This window comes from Coregonus clupeaformis, chromosome 34 (genome assembly GCF_020615455.1).
Source record: "Coregonus clupeaformis isolate EN_2021a chromosome 34, ASM2061545v1, whole genome shotgun sequence".
Classification (NCBI taxonomy): domain Eukaryota; kingdom Metazoa; phylum Chordata; class Actinopteri; order Salmoniformes; family Salmonidae; genus Coregonus; species Coregonus clupeaformis.
In genome coordinates this window covers 22,493,838-22,518,381 of record NC_059225.1, presented here as the reverse complement: position 1 = coordinate 22,518,381, position 24,544 = coordinate 22,493,838, and the positions used below count along the sequence as shown (strand labels likewise).

Sequence of the window (24,544 nt, the reverse complement as noted above, 5' to 3'; positions counted from 1 at the left end):
CTCCACCTGTCCCTGCTCTGCTCGGCTCTAATTACTCTGCCAGCTGCGCTGCATTACCCACTAACCTCTCCCAGTATTTAAGGCCCTGTCTTTCAGCTCTCCGGTGTCAGATCGTCTGCAAAGCTCACACCCGGAACCTGTTTGCTCGCGCTTCTGGCTCACCCTGGTTTTGTGACCCCGGACCTGCCTGTTTATTGGATACTCTTCTGCCTTAGGAGATCCAGACCTGCTTCTGCCATTACGACTCCTGACTACTCTTCAATCCCGGTAACTCTGACCAGCCTTCTGCCTTGCTACTACGTATTTTGGATTCCCTTGAACTGTACTGCTGCCTGGTTTCATTCCGCCCTGTTGTGTCTGTGTCTCCCCCCAGGACTTCTGGACCACCCACCACCGGCTTCATAGGACGCATCGCTGCCACTGGGGGGGCACAGACCCAGCGCATTGGACGGGATCCCTGTTACCCCTGGAGCCTTCATTCACTCCCTACTTCCCTTTTCCCTTAAGTTTAATAAACTTTCTGGTGTGACGCAATTGTGGTCCTCTGGTCGTCTGTCTGAATCGTGACATTAACGATGCTGATGCTACCGCGCTGCACTTCCTCTCTCTCTGTGTCTCAGTGTTGAATACTCAGTTGTAGAATGGCACCTTATTCTCTCTATTAGGGTTCTGACGATAGCAGTTTCGCGATACTCGTTAGTATTGTGGCAAAGAAACAAAACACTTAGCGAATGTAACTTCTTTAGGAAAACAGCCCTAATGTTGGAAACAAACATCATTATGTCGTCATCCAGAGTCACATGTATTTATTTTCCAAGCTATAGCACACAATATTTTACATACAGCAGGTTTTTAAAGGACCAAAGAGGTGGTCCGCTTCGTGTTTTCATTGTTGCCATGGAAAAATGATCGTGACACTGGTATCGTCCCGGCTCAATATGGGCCCTGGTCAAAAGTAGTGCACTATAAAGGGAATAGGGTGCCATTTGGGACGCATCCATATGCAGCCTACACCCAGGAAGGAATGGACGCAGTAAAGGGTGTTTTCTGAAGGTTTTTTACTCACCATTGATGAGTCATGATGATGGTGATGACTGGTTTTCAGGGTCAACACTCCAAGGTGAGATGATATCATCGTGATGGTCTTTTTCACTCAGCTAATAAAAATTGTTACTAGCAGTTTGGTTCTGATGAGGTTATAGTACCTTGACAGCTATAGAAAGAAGGTGGTATTAGTCAGCCTACACCAGCACTTCATGACACGCTATTTTCCTTGGGAAACAGAATGACAAACCAAAAAACACCTCCACCAAATCCCTTCCGAAAACAGTAAACATTATATTACATATATCCACACATATTACATCTGTCATAATACATTATAAACATATATTCTCATGTATTTATATTTGCTTTTCAGGAGGAGCGTCAGGACACCAGCTCAGAGAGCGTGTCCACCATGGAAGAGCTGAATGACTCAGACTCCGCCCCTTCCAGGAAGAAAATTAGGAAGACTGAGAGCGGGATGTACGCCTGCGACCTGTGCGACAAGATCTTCCAGAAGAGCAGCTCTCTGCTCCGACATAAATACGAACACACAGGTACGTCAGGGACTAGATCAATCAAACCTAGGTCATGTTCTTTAGGGTGCAACGTGCAGTGAATCGCTTTGCAACTGAAAAATAAAATGTCCCCATTTCAGACCGTTTTCTTCCATTTCGTACCTACTGAACATCAACCTCGCTGCACCTCCCCAGAGAGACCTCAGGAAAACATGAGGCAAAGTGAAACTGAAGGGGGAAATTTCAGAAATCACACACTGACTGCATCAGTGTATATTGCAACAGGGTGGAGGACACCACTATTCCAGCAGCTATTACCCAATAAACACACACACACTCCACCAGAATTCCCCCTGCCAACCACATTACCTTCCGGTATGAAATGTTGAAGAGATGTTGTAACAGAGCTCTGTTAGTCATTTTAAATGAGAACATGGGTAGTGTTGTGGCCAAGCACAGGTCAACCCACTCTGAGGCGTTCTGTCTTTATGACTTTGATACCTGCTGTGACTTCACTTTGTCCTGTTTTGTGTTGTGTTGTTTGCTTTATTTACCATGGATACGTGATGATAAATAATATGGGTTTCACCGACCTTTGGCACAATAATCGAAACCGTTTCACGAGCACAACAGTCTGGGGAATTACAACAGTTTGACTTGTATTTTTCAAGGAGGGTGCAACCCCTGTTACAAGCCCATCAGTGTTACTCTGTGATTTCACTCAATAAATATCCCGACCCTGAATGTTTTATCACTCTGCCTCAGATACATTTTTATTTACTGTATATTTATTTTCTCCTGTGCTACAGGCAAGCGTCCCCACGAGTGCGGCATCTGCAGGAAGGCCTTCAAACACAAGCACCACTTGATAGAACACATGCGTCTCCACTCCGGAGAGAAACCCTACCAGTGCGACAAGTGTGGCAAGCGCTTCTCTCACTCGGGCTCCTACTCCCAGCACATGAACCACCGTTACTCCTATTGCAAGAAAGAGGCGCAGGAAGGAGGTCAGGGAGGTATAGGGGAGGAGGTGCTGGAGGAGGAGATGGAGAGCCCTGTGGGGTTGGCCCTGGGCCTGGGAGGGGAGCAGCAGGAGCAGTCAGACAGCAGGCCCACCTCCTCCCACCTGGACTCTGACGAGCGAGGGAGCAGCACCAGGGAGGACGAGGAGGAGAGCGAGGAGGAGGGAGAGGAGGAGGACATGGAGACAGCAGCAGGGGAGGAGGAGGAGGGAGATCCGGACAGAGTTCTGGATATGGATGATATACAGGTGGTGCGGATAGGAGACGAGGGAGGGAACGAGGAGGAAGAGGAGGAGGAAGAGGAGGAGGGGGAGAGGGAAGAAGACACTGGTCAAGAGGAGGGAGATAATGAGGAAGAGCAGGGAGTGGAGAGAGTAGTGGTAGGGGGTGAAGGGGAGGAAGGAGAAGAAGAGGAAGAGGAGGGAGTAGTGGGGGTTGAAGTAAAGGAGGAGCAGGAGGAAGAGGAGGTTACAAGGGAAAAGGCAGACACAAGGCAAGAGGAGGTACAGGAGAACAGGGAGAAAGAGCAGGAACAGGCTGAGAAGCAGGTGGAGGAGGAGCAGGCTGAGAAGCAGGTGGAGGAGGAGCAGGCTGAGAAGCAGGTGGAGGAGGAGCAGGCTGAGAGGCAGGTGGAGGAGGAGCAGGCTGAGAGGCAGGTGGAGGAGGAGGAGGCTGAGAGGCAGGTGGAGGAGGAGCAGGCTGAGAGGCAGGTGGAGGAGGAGGAGGCTGAGAGGCAGGTGGAGGAGGAGCAGGCTGAGAGGCAGGTGGAGGAGGAGGAGACTGAGAGGCAGATGGAGGAGGAGCAGGCTGAGAGGCAGGTGGAGGAGGAGCAGGCTGAGAGGCAGGTGGAGGAGGAGCAGGCTGAGAAGCAGGTGGAGGAGGAGCAGGCTGAGAAGCAGGTGGAGGAGGAGCAGGCTGAGAGGCAGGTGGAGGAGGAGCAGGCTGAGAAGCAGGTGGAGGAGGAGCAGGCTGAGAAGCAGGTGGAGGAGGAGCAGGCTGAGTGGCAGGTGGAGGAGGAGCAGGCTGAGAAGCAGGTGGAGGAGGAGCAGGCTGAGAGGCATGTGGAGGAGGAGGAGACAATAGACACAGAGAAAGGAGTGACCTCGGAGGACAAGGAAGAGTCAGGGGAGAGGGAGGCGGAGGAAAGTGAGGTCATGAAAGAGAATGAAGGTGAAACAAACAGGAACACTGTTTCAGAAGACGAGAACCAGACACCGACAGGAGAGAAAGGAGATACAAATTAAAACAGGAAGGAACCAGACCTGTGCTTCTTCCTCTATGAAATGGAAGGATCCTTTTTCTCCCCATGACATTGGGGGAGAGGAGAGAGAGCTAAAGTTTGGACGCTGCATTTCAGTTCACTACTGTGTATGAATCCAGGTGTGCCTGAAAAAATACTAGTGGCTTTTTCCACAGGAGGAGAAACATTTTCAGTGTTAGAAAATTAATTTGTAAAAAACTAAAACACAAAGTTTAACGACAAAAAATGCATTATACGGACTTTGGAAGCTAGAGCCGACACGTTTTAGATCATGTTTTATTACTAAAACAATTTTGGGTCATTTCTTTTTATCAGTGTTACTAATTTTATCCCTCATATTTTAACCTTTAAAAACCTGTACAGTAGGGAAAGATTTCTATACCTTTTTATTGCCAATGAACAAAAAAATCAGTATTTTATTAAGTTGGAGGAAAAAATATCCTGTGCACTACAAGTGGCTTGGTTTACTTATGGCACTAACAGTTGTGTTGTCTACCCTTCAGTGTTATGGCACTAGACTTACAGTATACATCATCAGCACGTTAGCTGATTATGTTAGCATACCTTTTGTTGTACATGGATTGTGAGCCTTAAAGAAGAAAACTATTGTGAGATGAGTTCATCCATGATGATGTTCCAGTAGTTGATTACCTTATAGATGAAGAAGACAAGGGGAGTATGGAAGGAGTTTGCATTGCTACTTTGTTCTAAATGGTTTGTTTGTATGTTCGTCTGTTCATTTCATCAATCTGTTATCAACAGTGTTACATGTACAGAATCAGATCAAGCAGAAGAAGAAAGAAGAACGTTTGTGAGATCATTTGACCCCCTGAATCCTATTCCCACTCCCAGCCTTATGCAAAACCAAAAGACATGATGCATATCAAAAGTGCCATTGAATACTGCTGTTTTTCCTTAGCAGCTGTTGTCAGGTTGTTTCGAGGCCCAGATTTGATAGCAGCTCAAACATGTCAACTCTTTCAGCCGATACTGTTGATTTTGGCTCACTACCACTAGTCCTGATGTAGATTATAGCGTTACCGTGAATTATAATTTAGACATGAATTATATATTTGAGATAAAAGATCTGCCTCTTTTATAATCAGAGCAATCAATGACTAAAATGACTTACAATGCACATGTTTTAACGGAACGATGAAACATGATTTTGAAGTATTTCCTGCCTTGAAATGTATAATTTTCCCCAGTCCAGTTCCAGTGCACTTGTTTAACACTTGTGAAACGCTCGTGCTCTCTTCAGGTAACAAAAGTAGGCAAATATGATCCCAGAATGGTTATTCAGACAATATTTTTTACCTGTCAGTATTATTTTGTTGTTGGTTGTTTTGTTGTTGGATTGTTTTATGTTAAAATGTGTGTACTATATGTTTTCAGCAAAGGCAGTATTTTTCCCATTCCCAATGATATGGGTTATCTGTTTAGTTATAGAAACATGTTATATTTATGTCTTTTTTTTTATATTTCTTTATGGTTATTTATTACACAATGTAGTGTACAATACTGTAGTTTGTATTAATACAATAATATATTTTAGTATGAAAATCATTTCAAAGGTAAACTGACTACAACAAAGGTGGGAAATAAAAAAAGCTCTGGCATTTTGAAGTATGTTTTAGAACAAAAATAAATGATATTACTATATAAAGTTGTCAACACACCCCACAAGCCTGAAATTGGAACATGTTACCTTTCTAAATCCATTCATTCTCATGTTAATTTGAACCTTTTTCCCATTTTAATATGAAGCTACTGAAACTCTTTAAGAACTAACTGTATGTCTAATAGCATGAGTGTGCTGTTGTATTGAAGGTTGATCCTTAACCATGAACCTGTCCTTTTGCCAAGCCAAAATAATATTGAATTTTTTTGTGTTTTATTTGTGCCAATTTGTTACTTTGTACATATACTACGTCAAGGCCACGACCTCTTTTATATGTCCTTGTTTTAATCCATGATAATTTTTATAGTGATCTTTTTTTTTTTTTTTTTTTTATGACTCCCCATCTCACAATAAAATACATCAACTACATACCCCTGGTTTGGTTATCTATTTCTTCACGTATTTGCTTGCGTAATAAAGCTTTAGGCCAGGAATCAATCCGATCGTGCTTGGAGACAATGCGGCTGTTAAAGTTTGCGGAGATCGTATTCAAGGTAAACACTGCAGATGTCGGCTCAATTGGAAATGACCTTGAAATGTCAAACGCACTATAGTGCTGTTTCGGATTGAATCCCGGCCTTAGGGACATATGCAGCATTTACCGTGAATGCAGTCTCCGCAAACAGGGGAAAATTGCCTTTAAATTTCAATCGAGCAAAAATGCGGATCTTCCTCAATACTTCTTGTAATACGGATTGAATCCAGCCCTTAATAAAACTGAAGCCTGGAGAGATCCATCAGGATTCCCTACTGGGGTGTATTCAGTGAGGTGAAACATTCAGACCATTGCAAGCAGATAGAAATGTAATGAATAGAGCTAACATGATCCCCCTATTTACCTGATAGATAATCATGTCTGTTCTAAACAATACATTTCTATCTGAATGTTGTGTAATGATGTGTGACATTACACCCTGCTGAATAGAGCCCAGACCAGCCCAGCCCAAGGTCACCAGACCAGCCCAGCCCAAGGTCATTCCTATTGATCTCGATCAGGTTTCCTTCAGAGAGAGGGAGGGTCCACCCTTAACATGAATTAGTAATGGAATGGACCCTAAATCTATAGTCTGATGAGGAGCTGAACATGATACGAAACTCTAACATGTCTGTTACTGTTACTCTTCTCTACCTCTGGACTGGAGAAGGGATACTTTCTGAAGGGATTTGGTGATTTGGTCTGTAGATCCTCTACATCTTTCTCTATGGTAAAAATTGAGAGCAGGTGTGGGTGTGTTTGTGTGGGAGGGGATTCAACAATTCGTTGAGCCTCCCTTTGTCTACGTTGAGAGTGGGTATGATGAATGTGGAAAAGAGTTGAGAGTGGGCATGATGAATGTGGAAAAGAGAATGTGTGTGTGTGTGTGTGTGTGTGTGTGCCAGAGAAAGTAATCTGTCACATATTTGGCAGTGTTGATTGTGTCTGTTGAGTAGGTGGGGGAGGGAGGTGCAAGGACAGATAATGTCTAATAGTACCACACTACCATAACATTATATACTAACCCTCACGATTTTACATGTAAAATTCCACACGTGAAATTATGTGAAACCATGTTTTTGGAACACTTCACATGTGATGAGATTTCAAATGAAGTTTCACATGTGGATTTTCACGTGATCACCTAATCTTTTACATGTGGATCTCTAATTTTCACTCGTGAATATTTTTCACATGCGATTTCACAGGTGATGTCCTGCAAACAAAAATGAGTAGTTAAGAAACACACTCAAACAGTGCTTTTAACAAACAAGTGTTTTCAACTTACATATTTGACACACTTTAATATACATCATTACATTGTGTATGTTTATTTATACATTATTTATTATTCAACATGTCTTCACCTGGGATTTGAACTCACAACCTCTTGGTTCAGTGCAATGTTCCCTCTAAACTGCGCGCATGCACGGCCGCGCATCTCCTCCAGGACTGCCCCACATAAGAAATGCCAGGCAGCACAGAGCTGCAAGAGATTTAACTTCACTGAGTTTTCTATGATCTAAACAACATTGTATCAGCCCCTTTTCAATGCAACAAACCAAAATAAATCTAACTTTGCAAGATTGAGTCTGTGATTTTGTTGTAGGCAGAGCCAGAGCGCTTTTCAGATCAGTACAGATCAGAGCGCAGGCCCGCGCGTGTGCACATTTGTTCATATTCTTTGCTAGTTAGTGAGTTATTAGCCCAGTTATAGATAATTATAGGTCAGCAATAGGGAGTTACTGCTTCCTACAAGAGCACAAAATGTGTATGCTACATTTCAAGCTGTCTTTGAAAAGCCAGTCAGGTAAAAAGCTTATGTCTTAATTAAAGGGGCAGTGTTGTTTTTTGAGACAGGCTTGAATATGCAAAAAAGCCAATAGGAAGTGGGGTAGCCTACATTGTCTAATTCTCTATATGGTAATAATAATTAATTGTATTTCGCTAAGTGGTTTCTTGCATCATGCAACACAATACAATGCAATTTACAGTAACCTATTTGGCCCATGGTGTTACAGACCAAGTAAAAAAATCATTAATTAATGTCAAGCCCTTCATAATGTAAAAGGTCTCATGCAATGTAGGCCTGCATTGAACACTGCATATAGGGATTTGCTCCATTGGTTTTGTTGGTAGGCCTACATGTAGGCCTACATTGTGGTCCTCTGTAGCTCAATTGGTAGAGCATGGCACTTGTAACGCCAGGGTAGTGGGTTCGATCCCCGGGACCACCCATATGTAAAAATGTATGCGCACATGACTCTAAGTCGCTTTGGATAAAAGCGTCTGCTAAATGGTATATTATTATGTACATTATGCTACAATAGCCTATTAGCTACTGTCTAAAACTGTAAGGGTACAGCCTCAGTGTTCACTGTAAACATGCGGCGGAAGTTGCACAAAGTTCTCACAACATTTAAGTTTCTGCTCACTAGACAGAAAAATTTGCTCAGTGCCCCAATTTTTTTTGGAGGGAACATTGGTTCACGGCATTCCGATCTTCCTGCTATGCCTCCATGTCTGTGTCAATGACTGATTTCACATGTTGAGTATAACAAACAAAGCCAAAAAGCCACAAAAAGAGACACATAAGGTCAGTTGATCACGTGAAACCATATGTTCAAATGTATTAAATTGTATTACATTTTTAGTTCACATGTTAACACCACCTTTTCACATGCAAGGAGAATAACGTTTTCACTTCACATGTGAATTGGAGATGTGAAAATCTAACTCTCACAGTGGAATTGCATTTGAAATGATCACATGTTACTTTTACATGTTGTCACCTTATCACATTAACTTTACATAAGATCACTTCATCACATGTGATCACATGAGATCACGTGAAACACATGTGATCACGTGAAATTCATGTGTTTATTCTGTAAGGGAACACATTATCACATCAAACTGCCTTCAGTAATTTAGAAAATGTTGAATCAGTTTTATGATTTTGATATCAATAGCAAACATAAAATGTAAGCCAGTAAAATCACAAGGTATCAGATCAGGTTGTGCCAGGCCATTTCATAAAAAGTTTTGTCCAGTTCTGCTGGGCTCAAATACATTTTTATTTAAAAGCTAAAGCTGCATCCCAAATGGCCCCCTATCCCCTACATAGATCCCTATACACGTAGTGCACCATATAGGGAATAGGGTGCCATTTGGGACGCAGCCTATAATTGCTAAGAGGATATGGTGTGCTAAGGCCAATAATGGAGCAAAAGCCTGATGAACTATCATAGCTGCTGAGTTTCTGACTTGGAGCCAAACCCAGGCTGAGAGTCTGACTTGGAGCCAAACCCAGGGGCCAGCGTCCCCGGGGAAATTTAAAGAGAAGCCAACAGGAGAGAAAGAATGGTGCTCGGGAAATAGCACAAAAATATCATGTCCATTTACTCAACCACTACATACCGGAATGTACGGTATACAGTGCCCTCCCTGTGTGTGTCTGTGTGTGAGATTAATCTCAGTAAGTGCTACTGCTATAAGACGTGCAGATTGTTGATAGAAAATGAACATTTAAACATTTAAAAAGGCAATCAGAACAGTCAGACTACTATCTCACTGGCTTGGACTAAATGTTGTATCAACTCCCTTCTCTACAATGTGGTCTGTCAATAGAGGGCATTTACATATATAATAAATTATCATGTAAATTTACATATACAGTGCCTTCAGAAAGTATTCACACCCCTTGACTTTTTCCACATTTTGTTGTGTTACAAAGTGGGATTGAAATGGATTTAATTTACTTTTTTTTTGTCAATGATCTACACAAAATACTCTGTAATGTCAAAGTGGAAATCTTTTCTAACATTGATAAAAAAATCCAAAAAAAATCCACTGTAATACATCTTGATTAGATAAGTATTCAACCCCCTGGGTCAATATGTTAGAATCACCGTTGTCAGCGATTACACCTGTGTCTTTCTGGGTAAGTCTTTAAGAGGTTTCCACTCCTGGATTGTGCAACATTTGCCATTATTCTTTTCAACATTCCTCAAGCTCTGTCAAATTGCTTGTTGATCATTGCTAGACAACCCTTTTCAGGTCTTGCCATAGATTTTCAAGAAGATTTAAGTCAAAACTGTAACTTTGCCAATCAGGAACATTCACTGTCTTCTTGGTAAGCAATAAGCAACTCCAGTGTAGATTTGGCCTAGTGTTTTAGGTTATTGTCCTGCTGAAAGGTAAATTAATCTCCCAGTGTCTGGTGGAAAGCAAACTGAACCAGGCTTTCCTCTGGGATTTTTCCCATGCTTAGCTCCATTCCATTTCTTTTTTATCCTGAAAAACGTTTATCCATAACATGATGCAGCCACCACTATGCTTGAAGATATGGAGAGTGGTACTCAGTAATGTGTTATATTGGATTTGCCCCAAACATAACACTTTGTATTTAGGACAAAAAGTTAATTGCTTTGCCACATTTTTTGCAGTATTACTTTAGTGCCTTGTTGCAAACAGGATGCATGTTTTGGAATGTTTTTATTTGGTGGAGGCCTACCTTCTTTTCACTGTCAATTAGGTTAGTATTGTGGAATAACTACAATGTTGTTGATCCATCCTCAGTTTTCTACTATCACAGCCATTAAACACTGTAACTGAGTTCACCATGATGCAAGAAACCACTTAACAAAATACAATTAATTATTATTACCATATAGAGAATTAGACAATGTAGGCTACCCCTCTTCCTATTGGCCTCACATATAATTGTATGTGTGGGGTACAGAGATGAGGTACAATAGTCATTCAAAAATCATGTTAAACACTATTATTGCACACAGAGTGAGTCCATGCAACTTATTATGTGACTTGTTAAGCACATTTTTACTCCTAAACTTATTTAGGCTTGCCATACCAAAAGGGTTGAATACTTATTGACTCAAGACATTTCAGATTTTCATTTTTCATTAATTTGTAAACATTTCTAAAAACATAATTCAACTTTGACATTGTGGTATTGTGTAGCTCAGTGACACAAAATCTCAATTTAATCCACATTAAATTCAGGCTGTAACACAACCAAATGTGGAAAAAGTCAAGGGTTGTGAATACTTTCTGAAGGCACTGTATCCACACAAGTAATATTTGTTTCATCATAGCGGTCATTGTCTCATCAACAGAGGTGGCTATTTGAAGGTGGCTATTTGAAGAGGACCTCTCTTCTAATGTGTGGATGGAGATGAGGGCGATTGGATTGTCATTGTGCTGTATTTAGCTACTGACACCTGAAGGTCTCTCTCTCTCCCTCTCTCTCTCCCTTTCTCTCCCTCTCTCCTCTGTCTCCCCTCTCTCTCTCCCTTTTTCTCCCTCTCTCTCTCCATCCTGTCTCTCTCTCTCCCTCTCTCTCTCTCCCTTTCTCGCCCTCTCTCTCTCCATCCTATGTCTCTCTCTCTCCCTCTCTCTCTCTCCCTTTCTCTCCCTCTCTCCTCTGTCTCTCCTCTCTCTCTCCATCCTATGTCTCTCTCTCTCTCCCTTTATCTCCCTCTCTCCTCTGTCTCCCCTCTCTCTCTCCATCCTATGTCTCTCTCTCTCTCCCTTTCTCTCCCTCTCTCCTCTGTCTCCCCTCTCTCTCTCCATCCTATGTCTCTCTCTCTCTCCCTTTCTCTCCCTCTCTCCTCTGTCTCCCCTCTCTCTCTCCATCCTATGTCTCTCTCTCTCCCTCCCGGAATACATGGATTGTGTAGTAGAACAATCCATTGTTATTATGACTTTGTATCTATTAGATGATGTAGAGTATGCTGTCTGTATGTGTGTCCTTGTTGTAAGTGGTGCTCCCAGGAATCGGATCACTTTTTAATATCACTCACACACACACACACACACACACACACACACACACACACACACACACACACACAATTATAGTGTTTGATAAGATCTGGTGAAATCTATCTAAATGTAATTTATGCAGGGTTGTAGGCTTTCTGCCCGTGCTTGTCATTGCTCAGAGGCAATATTCCTTTTATTATAGACTGTACTCCTTTATCTCTGCTACTTGCTAGCTAAGACATTTAAACAGCTACTGCCTCTCTTCCTCTCCCTCTCTTTGGTAGTATGTATTAGAACAAGAGACATTCAGTAATTGTATGTTTCTTTGCCTGTTTGGTGAGTGCCTGTAGTTTGCCAACCCTCCTGTATATAATACTTTATAAAAGCCTTTATTGCACTTGAGAGGACGTTTGTCTTGCACATATCCAAAAGCCACTGGCAATAGACCACAGCACACACAGATATGCATAGGACAAAGCACACACAACACATGGGAACTCCAGTAGTAGCGTACAGACCAGACCATCCTCCATACTCAGGGTCTGATAAATGATGCAGTGAGTTTAGAGAGCAGTACAGTGACACTGATACAACACATCCTCTCTGCTCAGCTCGCACAATCACTCTCACTCTCCTCATCCATTCCACTTACACTCTTCACACATGCTCCATCCATTTTGGGGCTCCAGTCCAGAACTGGCATTTCACCACTTCCCCTGCAGTTACCAGTCAGGGACTTTAAACTGTTAGATAAACATTACAATTAACCACAACCACCCCGTAACCCCACTTACAACTATAAGCCCTGACTGACCTAGTGGTGTGGGGCCTCCATAGTCCATCCAGCCCACCCAGCTCTCCCCTCTCCACAGTGTTTGTCTGTGTGTGTCTGTCTGGCTCCAGTTGTGTCTGCTAGGACAACACAGCAGAGCGCTCAATCATGACTGGAATAACAAGGCACTGCAGCTCTGTAGAATTCAATTAAATGTTCTGCCCCTTTAAAGGGTTTACCGCCCACCCACAAACACACACGGACGTAGAAACACACACACACACACACACACACACACACACACACACACACACACACACACACACACACACACACACACACACACACACACACACACACACACACACACACACACACACACGGATTGCATCTGTCCTTTACTTGACATCATTTAATCTTCATAACACTATCCTCTATTTAACCTATTGTGTTTTTCACCTCCAACCCCCTCCTCTTCCCTCTCCTCCTTCCCTCCCTTCTTCCCCATCCCCCTCCTCCTCTTCCCCATCCCACTCCTCCTCTTCCCCATCCCCCTCCTCCTCTTCCCCCTCCCTGTCCTCCTCCTCAGAGATGCTAAGACCTTAGCATGTCATCTCTGTCCCTCCCAGCTTATTGGTGTGCTGTAGGTCAGGGGATAATACCATAAAAGGGCATGGCATGACAGCTATGTTCACTCCCACAATACCTCACTAACCCTCCTGTCCTCTGGGCTCTGATGAGAGAGCCTCAGGCTGCGTCCCAATTTGGACACTATTCACTATAAAGTGCACTTCTTTTGACCAGGGTCCATAGGGCTCTGGTCAAAGGAAATGCACTATATGGAATAGGGTGCGATTTGAGACGAAGCCTGATAACCAGGGCAGTTCTCAACAAGGTTATGTACTCACCAGATATTTTAAATCTTTTAACAGGGTCTGATAAGGCACAGCAGTGAGACCCATTCTGTCAAGTACTGTAGCCCTAACCCTAGCTTCATGTCCACATACCGATTCAACCCTACCCATAGCCTCAACCCTTACCCTTTGACAACTGTAGAATAAGCTCTTTGTAGTCGTGTATGACAGCATCAGACCCTTTACTGTAACACTTATACTGGACAGACAGTGCACCACGGAGACCTCCAGTGGTGACACAACAGAACCCTGAGGATCCCCTCATAAAGAGATCAGAACCATATGCCAAGTAATCCGCAAGCCTTGTGAAATAAGTTAATATACATCCTTAAGCATCCTTATAACAATAAACCTTGAACACAAACAATTTACAAAAAAAAAATACACCAGCAGAAAGGAGTACAGTAGTCAATCAGTCCCCTAAGGGATAGGTGGTACAGATTCACCCCAGCTACAGGCAGCCCCAGCCGGACAGACAAACGGTGATACACCTCTGGCTGGATCTCATCAAGGGTCATGGGTAGGGCTGTGCTGACAGGCAGCACCATGGGACCATATTGCTGCTCTGCATCACCAGGTCATCAGGGACATTTATGGCTCCAAGGTGGCTCATCTATCACCAACATTAGATTACATTTAACTTCTCATTTCTTCTGCCTCACGTTTTCGCCAAGAGCTGTTCTTGTCTGTTGTTGTTCGGTATCATGTCATTTTTTATGTTTTGTGTGGACCCCAGGAAGAGTAGCTGCTGCTTCAGAAACAGCCAATGGAGATCCTAATAAAACACAACAATACTAAATGCTACACAACTTGATACATTTTGGGTCATTTGCATTTTTCCTCAGGTAATATATGCACTCAAATGTTCAACAGAGGAAGCGTGGAAAATGAAATTGTAATACTGTGTGCCTTGGCTAAAAGTAGTGCACTACATAGGGAATACTATTCCAGACGCAGACCAAAATGAACAATGCATAATGACCCTCAGAAGAACCTGAGGCTCTGGAGTCTGGTAGTTTAGTTTTGGGCTTCAGCAGCAACACTGGCAGACTGAGAAGCAGACCAGGGACCTCAGAGGTGGGAAATACCCCTAAAGTTCTTCCAAAAACAGCCTTTCTTCCCGTTTCATAAATCTTTTGATCTTTCAAACCGAAAGGCAGCTTTGATTCATCTGCCTGTACTGTACCTGCTTTAGTACGTCCCTCGTGTTGCTGACTACGTCTCTTTTCTCAAATTAGATTCAGAAGAGCCTCTGCTTTATTCACAGTGGGATCAAATTCAATGCCTCGCTATCTCTTCCCCTGGCAGAAAGTACAGAGAGAGAGAGGAGAGAGAGAGAAGGAGAGAAGGAGAGAGAGAGAGGAGAGAAAGGAGAGAGAGAGAAGGAGAGAAGGAGAGAGAGAGAGGAGAGAAAGGAGAGAGAGAGAGAAGGAGAGAAGGAGAGAGAGAGGAAGAGAGGGGAGAAAAGAGGTGATGGAGAGAAAGGGGCCAGGCTGCTGCTAAGGTGCCTTGCTCTACCTTCCCTGCTTTTGACTCAGTATTGTACCCATTGATACTGACAATGGCTGGCCTGTCATCTTATTTTGATCACACAGGTAGCCTACTATTCCCCTGAGTGCCTGGGAGTTTGATGGAATTTCCTGAATTAAATGTATATTTTATTGCATCATTGTAAATGCCTTTCACCATGACATTAGTATAATATATTTCTATAACACCCAAAGTTTGGCAGTTACAATATAACTCAATCAATTTGTTGCAGATTGGCTTAATTTATTGTACAGTACATCCATCTCCCAAATGGGAGAATATATCTGTGTTGGAGGTCTGTGCTGAGACCTCAAGGGATGCATCACAAAAAGCACCTTATTCCACATATAGTTGACCCTGTGGGCCCTGGTCAAAAGTAGCGCACTATATAGGGAATAGGGTGCCATTTGGGACATAACCAAGGTATTGGTGATTGGAGATTATGGAGTGGAACCCTGAGGGGACGTTTTGCCTTTGTCTGCTGAAGGAGGTGAAGGAGGGATGGAGGGCTCCATCTTTTCTCTCCTCACCTGATCGAATGGCCCTCGTCAGTCTGACAGCTCCTTGATTACTGCTCTTGATTCAAGCCTTTTGGGGAAAATCAGAGAGAGAGAGAGAGAGAGAGAGAGAGAGAGAGAGAGAGGAGTGTGATAGAGAATAAGAGGGATGAGAGAGAGAGGAGCGACAGAGTGGAGGGGTGGAGGGGGCATGACACGTCTGTTGAATAATTAAAAGCAGACCGCGAGCCGCAGGGAAGAGACGTCCTCTCACAAAACACTCCATCTTTCTGACAGCCCTCTCTCTTGCTCTCTTTCCTTCTCTCCCTCCGCCGGTGGAGAGGAGTGTGGTGAGGAGGAGAGGGAGTCAGAGTTCAGCCTGGGCGGTGTTTCTCAGGGGGACCAAAAGGACAGACACTCCTCAGAGAGAGAACAGAACAAGATGAGACACTATTACACTAAAACTCTCCATCCCTCCTCTTCATTCAATCCATCCCTCTAATCTCCCCTCCTCCTCTCAGGTGAAATTGATTAGGCAGGTCCTTAGTCACCGGCCCTTCAGCAGCCAGTCAGTCTGCCAGCAGCTCCCCGCTCATCTACAGTCACTGCTGTAATTTGCCACTCACTCACTTCACCTTCCCTGTGATTCATAGTAGCCCTACTGCTGATGCTCAGTCTGGCTATTTTTACTTCACTCTCTCTGGGGAACAGGAGTGTGTAATCATATCATCACTGTCATCACAATCGTCCTCGTCAACATCTGTGTCGCCATCGTCATCATCATTCCAGGATATGCTCTTGTTTTGCATGTCAATGTGACATATCTGTCCCTGGTTCACCATACCAGTCACTGACTGTTGCTTATTTTTAAGACCAGCTCTAAAAATGTATCCTTTTGTTTTTTTCTCATTCATGTGATACAGATCGTTGCGTCATATCTTGTGTTGTTGCTTGACACTGACTGTTGCCCTGAGCTGGCTTTTGTAGAGACTATAAGCTCCCAAACAGGCAGAAAAGTAAAGCCAACCAGTGACAACGCTATATATTCATAGCTGGCATTCAAACAGGAGAAGATGGCTGAGAAACCTAACAATACACCTGGTTACATTGACATTGTCTATGGTGTTGTTGAATGAGAACTCTGTGGTCGATGGGATTTCATCATTCTGTATCTGAGTGTGGAAGAGACTGGAAGTTGCTGGCTGCAGAGAGCTGCTGGTTGGTTCCATGTAGCAGCACACACACACACAATCTGCTCACACACGCACAGACCGTCCAGCCTCCATCCATCTGTTGCCGCTTGTGAAAGAGACTGATTGAAAACACATTTCTGTAATTTGGCATGTTCTTTCAAATGGAAATAATCTGCAGTCCTGTTTTTCTTTCCAAAGGGAGGCACCCATCTCTATCGCCGGGCGTCTTTCAAGGTAAGATTAAGAGGTTTTTATCGCTCAGGTTTAGCTATTTTCCTGAGGTAATTTTTCTTCCCCTCAACTTGATTTTGAAATGTTCGGGGCACAATGCATTTATAAACCGCACTTCTGGCTGCTTAGGCAACATTCATCACGCAACGCAGGGAGGGAGAGAGGGAATTTGCAAAACACTTTTCTGTCAGCCCTCCAGAACAACAGGATTACAATAGGGTAGAACAAGGCCCTAATCAAACAACAAATAATGCATTCCTCTACTCCTCCCCTCCCTCCATCCATTTAGCAGTCCTTCCCTCCTTCTCCTCTATAGACATAGAGGACGGTGTGTTCAAACCCCTGCTGTGAGTGAGGGAGTGAGTGAGTGTGAGAGTGAGTGTGAGAGTCAGAGTGAGAGAGACGGATTTACATTTAATTACTAGCCAACCACACCTCAGTGACTCAAGACAGGACAATACCATGAATATTACAGTGAGGACATGACATTTGCTAGAGGTCAAGATTTCCCTGAAGACAACACATTGATGTAACATTTTCCTGAGGTCTCTCCTCATTCAAAAGCAAGTATCTCTATCAATCAAATGGATTTATATCAGCAGATGTCACAAAGTGCTATACAGAAACCCAGCCTAAAACCACAATCTCTATTGAGGACATGGATGCCTTTTCTTTAAATGCAAGACATTGCATTCCACTATGTGTTCAAGCCTCATCTGGGATAGGCTGACATTTAGAAGCAAACATGCTGTTCAACGTAGTACTGTTCAAGTACACACAATAGCAGACCCAAACACACAGACGGCTGAGAGCGAATATTAATGCCTTATATCCTCTAACACAACTCCAACACACACACACACTGAACACATCATCATAAAAATGCATAGCTCAGACTGTGGGTTCTGGCAGAACCGTCCAAACTCACGCTAGAGTTCAGTTCTACCGAGGTCTGACTGGCGAGAGAGAGAGAACCCAGACTCCAGCCGGTTCTAATCATGGTGGAACCGATGTCAAACTGACAGAACCGTGTTGCTCCTGCTCTGTTGTGTGTTCCCTCTCATAGGTGAGATGCGATGTCAACATCAGAAGATTGTAAATCCTCCCGTGTGTGTGTAGCACACAAGACACTTTTTGGGGAAATGTAGGTAGATAACCACCATACTGACTGTGCTATCCTTGCAGGTTAGCACATTGTCTGAAGTCCTCCTCCTCCTCTAAAAGGTGGATAGAAGATGGCAGCCTCACAGTCGGGGGGGACTGGCAGTGTCGGGGGCGTGGTGCATACCTATGCATTGAACACGATAATTTGGATAGCCACGCTAGCTTCACCCTCATGTGGGTCCTAGCAAGCTAGCAATCATGCTAGGTACACTGCTAGGTATCAACAGCCAATCCAATAGGATTGGTCAATCGCAATGCGATATCGCAGAGTAAAGTTTAGCTTTCCCCAACTTAGGTCCCGCAATGTTCACGTCCCCCCGCCCACTTCACTTCCCTCCATTGAAAATGAATGGGCTGCCGTTGTTTCATCACCCCCAACGTGCTCTATGGATCTTAGCCGTTACAGCCACAGGGTCTTTCTTTTGCAGCCAGGGAAGAGTAGACAGAAAGGCTGCACCTCATCTCATGTTGGTTGAAGCGCGTTGTCTACTCTCCTAAAGAGACAATAGAGCCAGGATTCACTTTGGCTTGTGTTGTGAGAGATGGAATGCGTCCCAAATGGCACACTATTCCCTATAAAGTGCATTACTTTTGACCAGAGACCTATGGGCCCTGGTCAAAAGTAGTGCACTATAGAGGATAGGGTGCCATTTGGGATGAAGCCCTCGTTGTTAGCCTGGCGGCTAGTCAGCCACACAAAACGGCCAACACAGCAGAATTCTCCCTCTAGTCTCTTCACATAATTTAGCCTGTAGCGCTGTCCGTTGGCTATCTGGGTTTTACAGCAAAAGCCCTATTTTCTCATGTTCTCTCTGAGGCTAAAGTGTGCGTGCGTGCGAGTGTTCTCTGTGAGACTAAAGATGACAGACGGAGTCTCTTACGTAGTACTGCTCTGTTGTCCCAGCATGCTCGCTGAGAACAGGTCACCCTGGCTGTGAGAGAGAGTGTTTAGCACAGACAGCCCAGTGTGTGTGTGTGTGTGTGTGTGTGTGTGTGTGTGTGTGTTTAATCGAGACTGCAGGGCTCAGGCCCATTGCCATCCTGTGGTGAGCATAGACAGGCCAACACTCCCTCTCATCAATCTCCTCTGCTGAGTGTGTGCACTGTGTGTGGGAGTGTGTGCACTGTGTGTGGGAGTGTTTGCACTGTGTGTGGGAGTGTGTGCACTGTGTGTGTGAGTGTGTGCACTGTGTGTGGGAGTGTGTGCACTGTGTGTGTGAGTGTGTGCACTGTGTGTGTGAGTGTGTGCACTGTGTGTGGGAGTGTGTGCACTGTGTGTGTGAGTGTGTGCACTGTGTGTGGGAGTGTGTGCACTGTGTGTGTGAGTGTGTGCACTGTGTGTGGGAGTGTGTGCACTGTGTGTGGGAGTGTGTGCACTGTGTGTGGGAGTGTGTGCACTGTGTGTGTGAGTGTGTGCACTGTGTGTGGGAGTGTGTGCACTGTGTGTGTGAGTGTGTGCACTGTGTGTGTGAGTGTGTGCACTGTGTGTGTGAGTGTGTTGTTTTGAACTTGAGCACCACGTGCGACAAGAAGTTGCCCCCATCCCTCCCACTAATTGGGCACATTTTTTGTTGACTGCGTGAGGGGAAATGCTGTAAATTAAGAGGACTATGTATTTTGAAAGATGAAATGTTGAGGATTATAATAAATACTGCTTTGATGTCATACAAGCAAGCCAAACACCTGTGAGTCCAAATGTGCACTTCACATTTCTATATCATAAAACTCATATCATATACAGTGTCAACATTTATAATCACTATGTTTGATGTACAGTTACAAGATTACATGGCATCACACCATGGATTGTTCTGAACAGAATAAGCCTGTTTGTTTATTGTGAAGAAAACGTGCGCACCCGAATGCACTTATGACTCCTTTCTACGCACACCACAATTCCAATCTGTTTCCATGAATTGCATTGTGAAAGCCTAATACTATAATATATGTTATAACTTAGATAGTCAAGTTGGCAATAGAACAAGCTTTCAAATGATGCCCACCAACCCAGATTGCAATTTATAATGGACCGTTTTTGGATTGCATAAATAGTACCGTAATTTTCGGACTATAAGCCGCGCCTTTTTTCCCATTTTTCGACCTTGCGGTTTATATAACGGTGCGGCTAATCTATGGATTAAAAAGTTGAAAAGTTTGTGTGTCTGAAACGCTATGTGATACAGTACAGTTTACACAGCACAGTATATGTTCTGTAGCTACTATTGCACTAAATGGTAACACTTGAATACGTTATGCAAATATGCAACTTGTTTGTTGAAATGTTAATAAATGGGAGCTTCCTCAAGCAGCCATCTCTTTCCCGACAATCCCATCTGTGCACGAACCCTTACATATGGTAATTAAACATTAAAACACCTGCGGCTTATAGTCCAGTGCGGCTTATATACTGTATGTACACATCATTCAATTTAGCTGCTGCGGCTTATACTCCGGTGCGCCTTATAGTGCGGAAAATACGGTAATTGTGTGATGCGGGGATGCAGGATTGTGTTCCAAGTAAAACTACAAGTGTGCTTGCTGTAGTTCCTCAACGGCTAGGAGAGCTTAAAAAAGCACCTTATAGTTGAAGGCTCTTCTTTGAGTCATAAAAGTGCATTGAAATTGCTTAGGAAGTGTGCACACTTTGGAGAGGTGTGTGACCACTTGGAGACACCAGTTAGACCTCTCACTCAAACCCTTGTCATTTCTTTGGTCTTATGTTGCACCTACAACACATTTTCCAGGAATATTCTTATCATGCTACTGAATGTTTCCAGAGTATTTTCTGATTTCGTTATCAACAAACGCAGCAAAAAGTATAATAAATGTAAAATGGACATCAAAATCAACAGTCTAATGTTTGGATTCAGTCTTCAACTGTTGTGCACTCACTTTTGGTCTAATAATGTTCCCATCATCTGCAAACTATTCCCTTTCAATTGTTACCACATTATGTATATGGTTTTTGATATTTCTTCTGTAAGAAACATTTCAATTTAGCCCTATCAATAAAGGCCTATTCCCATAAGTGTAAAGGGTTAATGGTTATTACATTCCATATCCCTGTTTTGACCTATGACTAAAAGTACAGATACAGTTTAAGATCGCTTTGACGACTGAAATTATGCTTTATGTTAATTTAGGTAGGCTTTTCTAGAGCCACTGGTTTTCATAAATCAATACATTTCCCCTGACATTATTCACTACTCAGTATTTATAGAAATTGACATTTTGTGGAAATGAATTCCCTTGACTAAATATTTTAACTCGAGAGTTTTCTCTTGGGTCATGCATGAAATATCTGTAATACATGCATGATATGTGTAATACATGATTGCATTCTTTGATTAGAATTGTATTATAGCCTGAATAAACCGTATTAAAGATACAGTGGGGGAAAAAGGTATTTAGTCAGCCACCAATTGTGCAAGTTCTCCCACTTAAAAAGATGAGAGAGGCCTGTAATTTTCATCATAGGTACACGTCAACTATGACAGACAAATTGAGAAAAAAAAATCCAGAAAATCACATTGTAGGATTTTTAATGAATTTATTTGCAAATTATGGTGCAAAATAAGTATTTGGTCACCTACAAACAAGCAAGATTTCTGGCTCTCACAGACCTGTAACTTCTTCTTTAAGAGGCTCCTCTGTCCTCCACTCGTTACCTGTATTAATGGCACCTGTTTGAACTTGTTATCAGTATAAAAGACACCTGTCCACAACCTCAAACAGTCACACTCCAAACTCCACTATGGCCAAGACCAAAGAGCTGTCAAAGGACACCAGAAACAAAATTGTAGACCTGCACCAGGCTGGGAAGACTGAATCTGCAATAGGTAAGCAGCTTGGTTTGAAGAAATCAACTGTGGGAGCAATTATTAGGAAATGGAAGACATACAAGACCACTGATAATCTCCCTCGATCTGGGGCTCCACGCAAGATCTCACCCCGTGGGGGTCAAAATGATCACAAGAACGGTGAGCAAAAATCCCAGAACCACACGGGGGGACCTAGTGAATGACCTGCAGAGAGCTGGGACCAAAGTAACAAAGCCTACCATCAGTAACACACTACGCCGCCAGGGACTCAAATCCTGCAGTGCCAGACGTGTCCCCCTGCTTAAGCCAGTACATGTCCAGGCCCGTCTGAAGTTTGCTAGAGTGCATTTGGATGATCCAGAAGAGGATTGGGAGAATGTCATATGGTCAGATGAAACCAAAACAGAACTTTTTGGTAAAAACTCAACTCGTCGTGTTTGGAGGACAAAGAATGCTGAGTTGCATCCAAAGAACACCATACCTACTGTGAAGCATGGGGGTAGAAACATCATGCTTTGGGGCTGTTTTACACGGACCAGGACGACTGATCCGTGTAAAGGAAAGAATGAATGGGGCCATGTATCGTGAGATTTTGAGTGAAAACCTCCTTCCATCAGCAAGGGCATTGAAGATGAAACGTGGCTGGGTCTTTCAGCATGACAATGATCCCAAACACACCGCCGGGGCAACGAAGGAGTGGCTTCGTAAGAAGCATTTCAAGGTCCTGGAGTGGCCTAGCCAGTCTCCAGATCTCAACCCCATAGAAAATCTTTGGAGGGAGTTGAAAGTCCGTGTTGCCCAGCGACAGTCCCAAAACATCACTGCTCTAGAGGAGATCTGCATGGAGGAATGGGCCAAAATACCAGCAACCGTGTGTGAAAACCTTGTGAAGACTTACAGAAAACGTTTGACCTGTGTCATTGCAACAAAGGTTATATAACAAAGTATTGAGAAACTTTTGTTATTGACCAAATACTTATTTTCCACCATAATTTGCAAATAAATTCATTAAAAATCCTACAATGTGATTTTCTGGAATTTTTTTCCTCATTTTGTCTGTCATAGTTGACGTGTACCTATGATGAAAATTACAGGCCTCTCTCATCTTTTTAAGTGGGAGAACTTGCACAATTGGTGGCTGACTAAATACTTTTTTCCCCCCACTGTATCTATTATTATGGGTGTTTTCATCTGTTGAATCGAAAATATCAGAGTGATATGAAATAAAAATGACTGAGGACTGAAGAAAATGTGCTACACATTTCAAGAATGTTGTATATCTTGGCCAGAGGTGGACAGTAGAAGCACACCTGAGCCAGCACCAGCCTCTCCCAATTAACCATTTTGACTTCACACACAGGCATTATAACCTCTGAACCAACGAGGATACGATTATTCTCCACATTTTTCACTTTTCTATCATGGTTTTCATTTCCTGAAACTCTAAATAACAAAGTCTGGATGAGACCATGGAACATCACATGTTTTTGGTTTACACAGGAAATCAGATGCAGTTGTGGGGAGGGCACAGATTTAGGAAAAATAGGTACTTTCATAATTTTTATGGGTCGTAGGAGTTTACAGCCTTTCTATATATTGATACTCTGGCCAGTGGTGTTGAGTATAAATCATACTGCTATCAGGCTGTCAGTATGGAGGGGAGAGGAGAGAGGGGAGAGGGGAGAGAGGAGAGAGGGGGGAAGAGGGAATAGGTGAGAGGGAAGAGAAGAGGGGATAGGAGAGAGGGAAGAGGGGAGGGAGGGAGGGAAAGGAGGAAAGGGAAGAGGAGAGGGAAGAGCGGAGAGGTGAGAGCGGGAAGAGGGAAGGGTGGAGAGGGATGAGGAGAGAGGAGAGAGGAGAGAGGGAAGAGGAGAGGGAAGAGGAAAGAGGGAAGAGGGGAGAGTAGAGAGGGGAGAAGGAAGAGGGAAGAGGGAAGAGGAGAGAGGGAAGCGTAGAGAGGGAAGAGGAGAGAGGGAAGAGGAGAGAGAAGAGGGGATAGGAGAGAGGGAAGAGGGGAGGGAGGGAAAGGAGGAGAGGGAAGAGGAGAGAGGAGAGGAGAGGGAAGAGCGGAGAGGTGAGAGCGGAGAGGTGAGAGCGGGAAGAGGGGAGAGGGGAGAGGGGAAAGAGGGAAGGGCGGAGAGGAGTGAGGAGAGAGGGAAGAGGAAAGAGGAGAGAGTAGAGAGGGGAGAGGGGAGAGGGGAGAGGGAAGAGGAGAGAGGAGAGAGGGAAGAGTAGAGAGGGAAGATGAGAGAGGGAAGAGGAGAGAGGAGAGAGGGAAGAGGGAAGGGCGGAGAGGAGAGAGGGAAGAGGGAAGGGCAGAGAGGAGAGAGGGAAGAGGGAACAGGAGGGAGGGAAGAGAGGAGAGGGGAAGAGAGGAGGGAGGGAAGAGAGGAGAGGGGAAGAGGGGAGAGGGGAGAGGGGAGAGAGAAGAGGAGAGAGGGTAGAGGGGAGAGAGAAGAGGGAAGAGGAGAGAGGGGAGAGAGAAGAGGGAAGAGGAGAGAGGGGAGAGAGAAGAGGGAAGAGGGGAGAGAGGAGAGAGGGGGGAGAGAGGAGGGAAGAGGTGAGAGGGAAGAGAAGAGGGGATAGGAGAGAGGGAAGAGGGGAGGGAAGAGGGGAGGGAGGGAAAGGAGGAGA

General features: G+C 44.0%; 1 protein-coding gene across 1 annotated transcript in view; it reads left to right on the top strand.

Moving 5' to 3' along the window:
• The window catches only part of LOC121549547 (zinc finger E-box-binding homeobox 1), a 72,317-nt gene extending 68,489 nt beyond the window's left edge, over window positions 1-3,828 (top strand). The window contains exons 9-10 of the mRNA XM_041861346.2: window positions 1,421-1,601; window positions 2,372-3,828. Of these exons, the coding sequence (XP_041717280.2) occupies window positions 1,421-1,601; window positions 2,372-3,828 (1,638 nt within the window). The remainder of the gene's footprint in view (window positions 1-1,420; window positions 1,602-2,371) is intronic.
• Window positions 3,829-24,544: the final 20,716 nt, after the last annotated feature.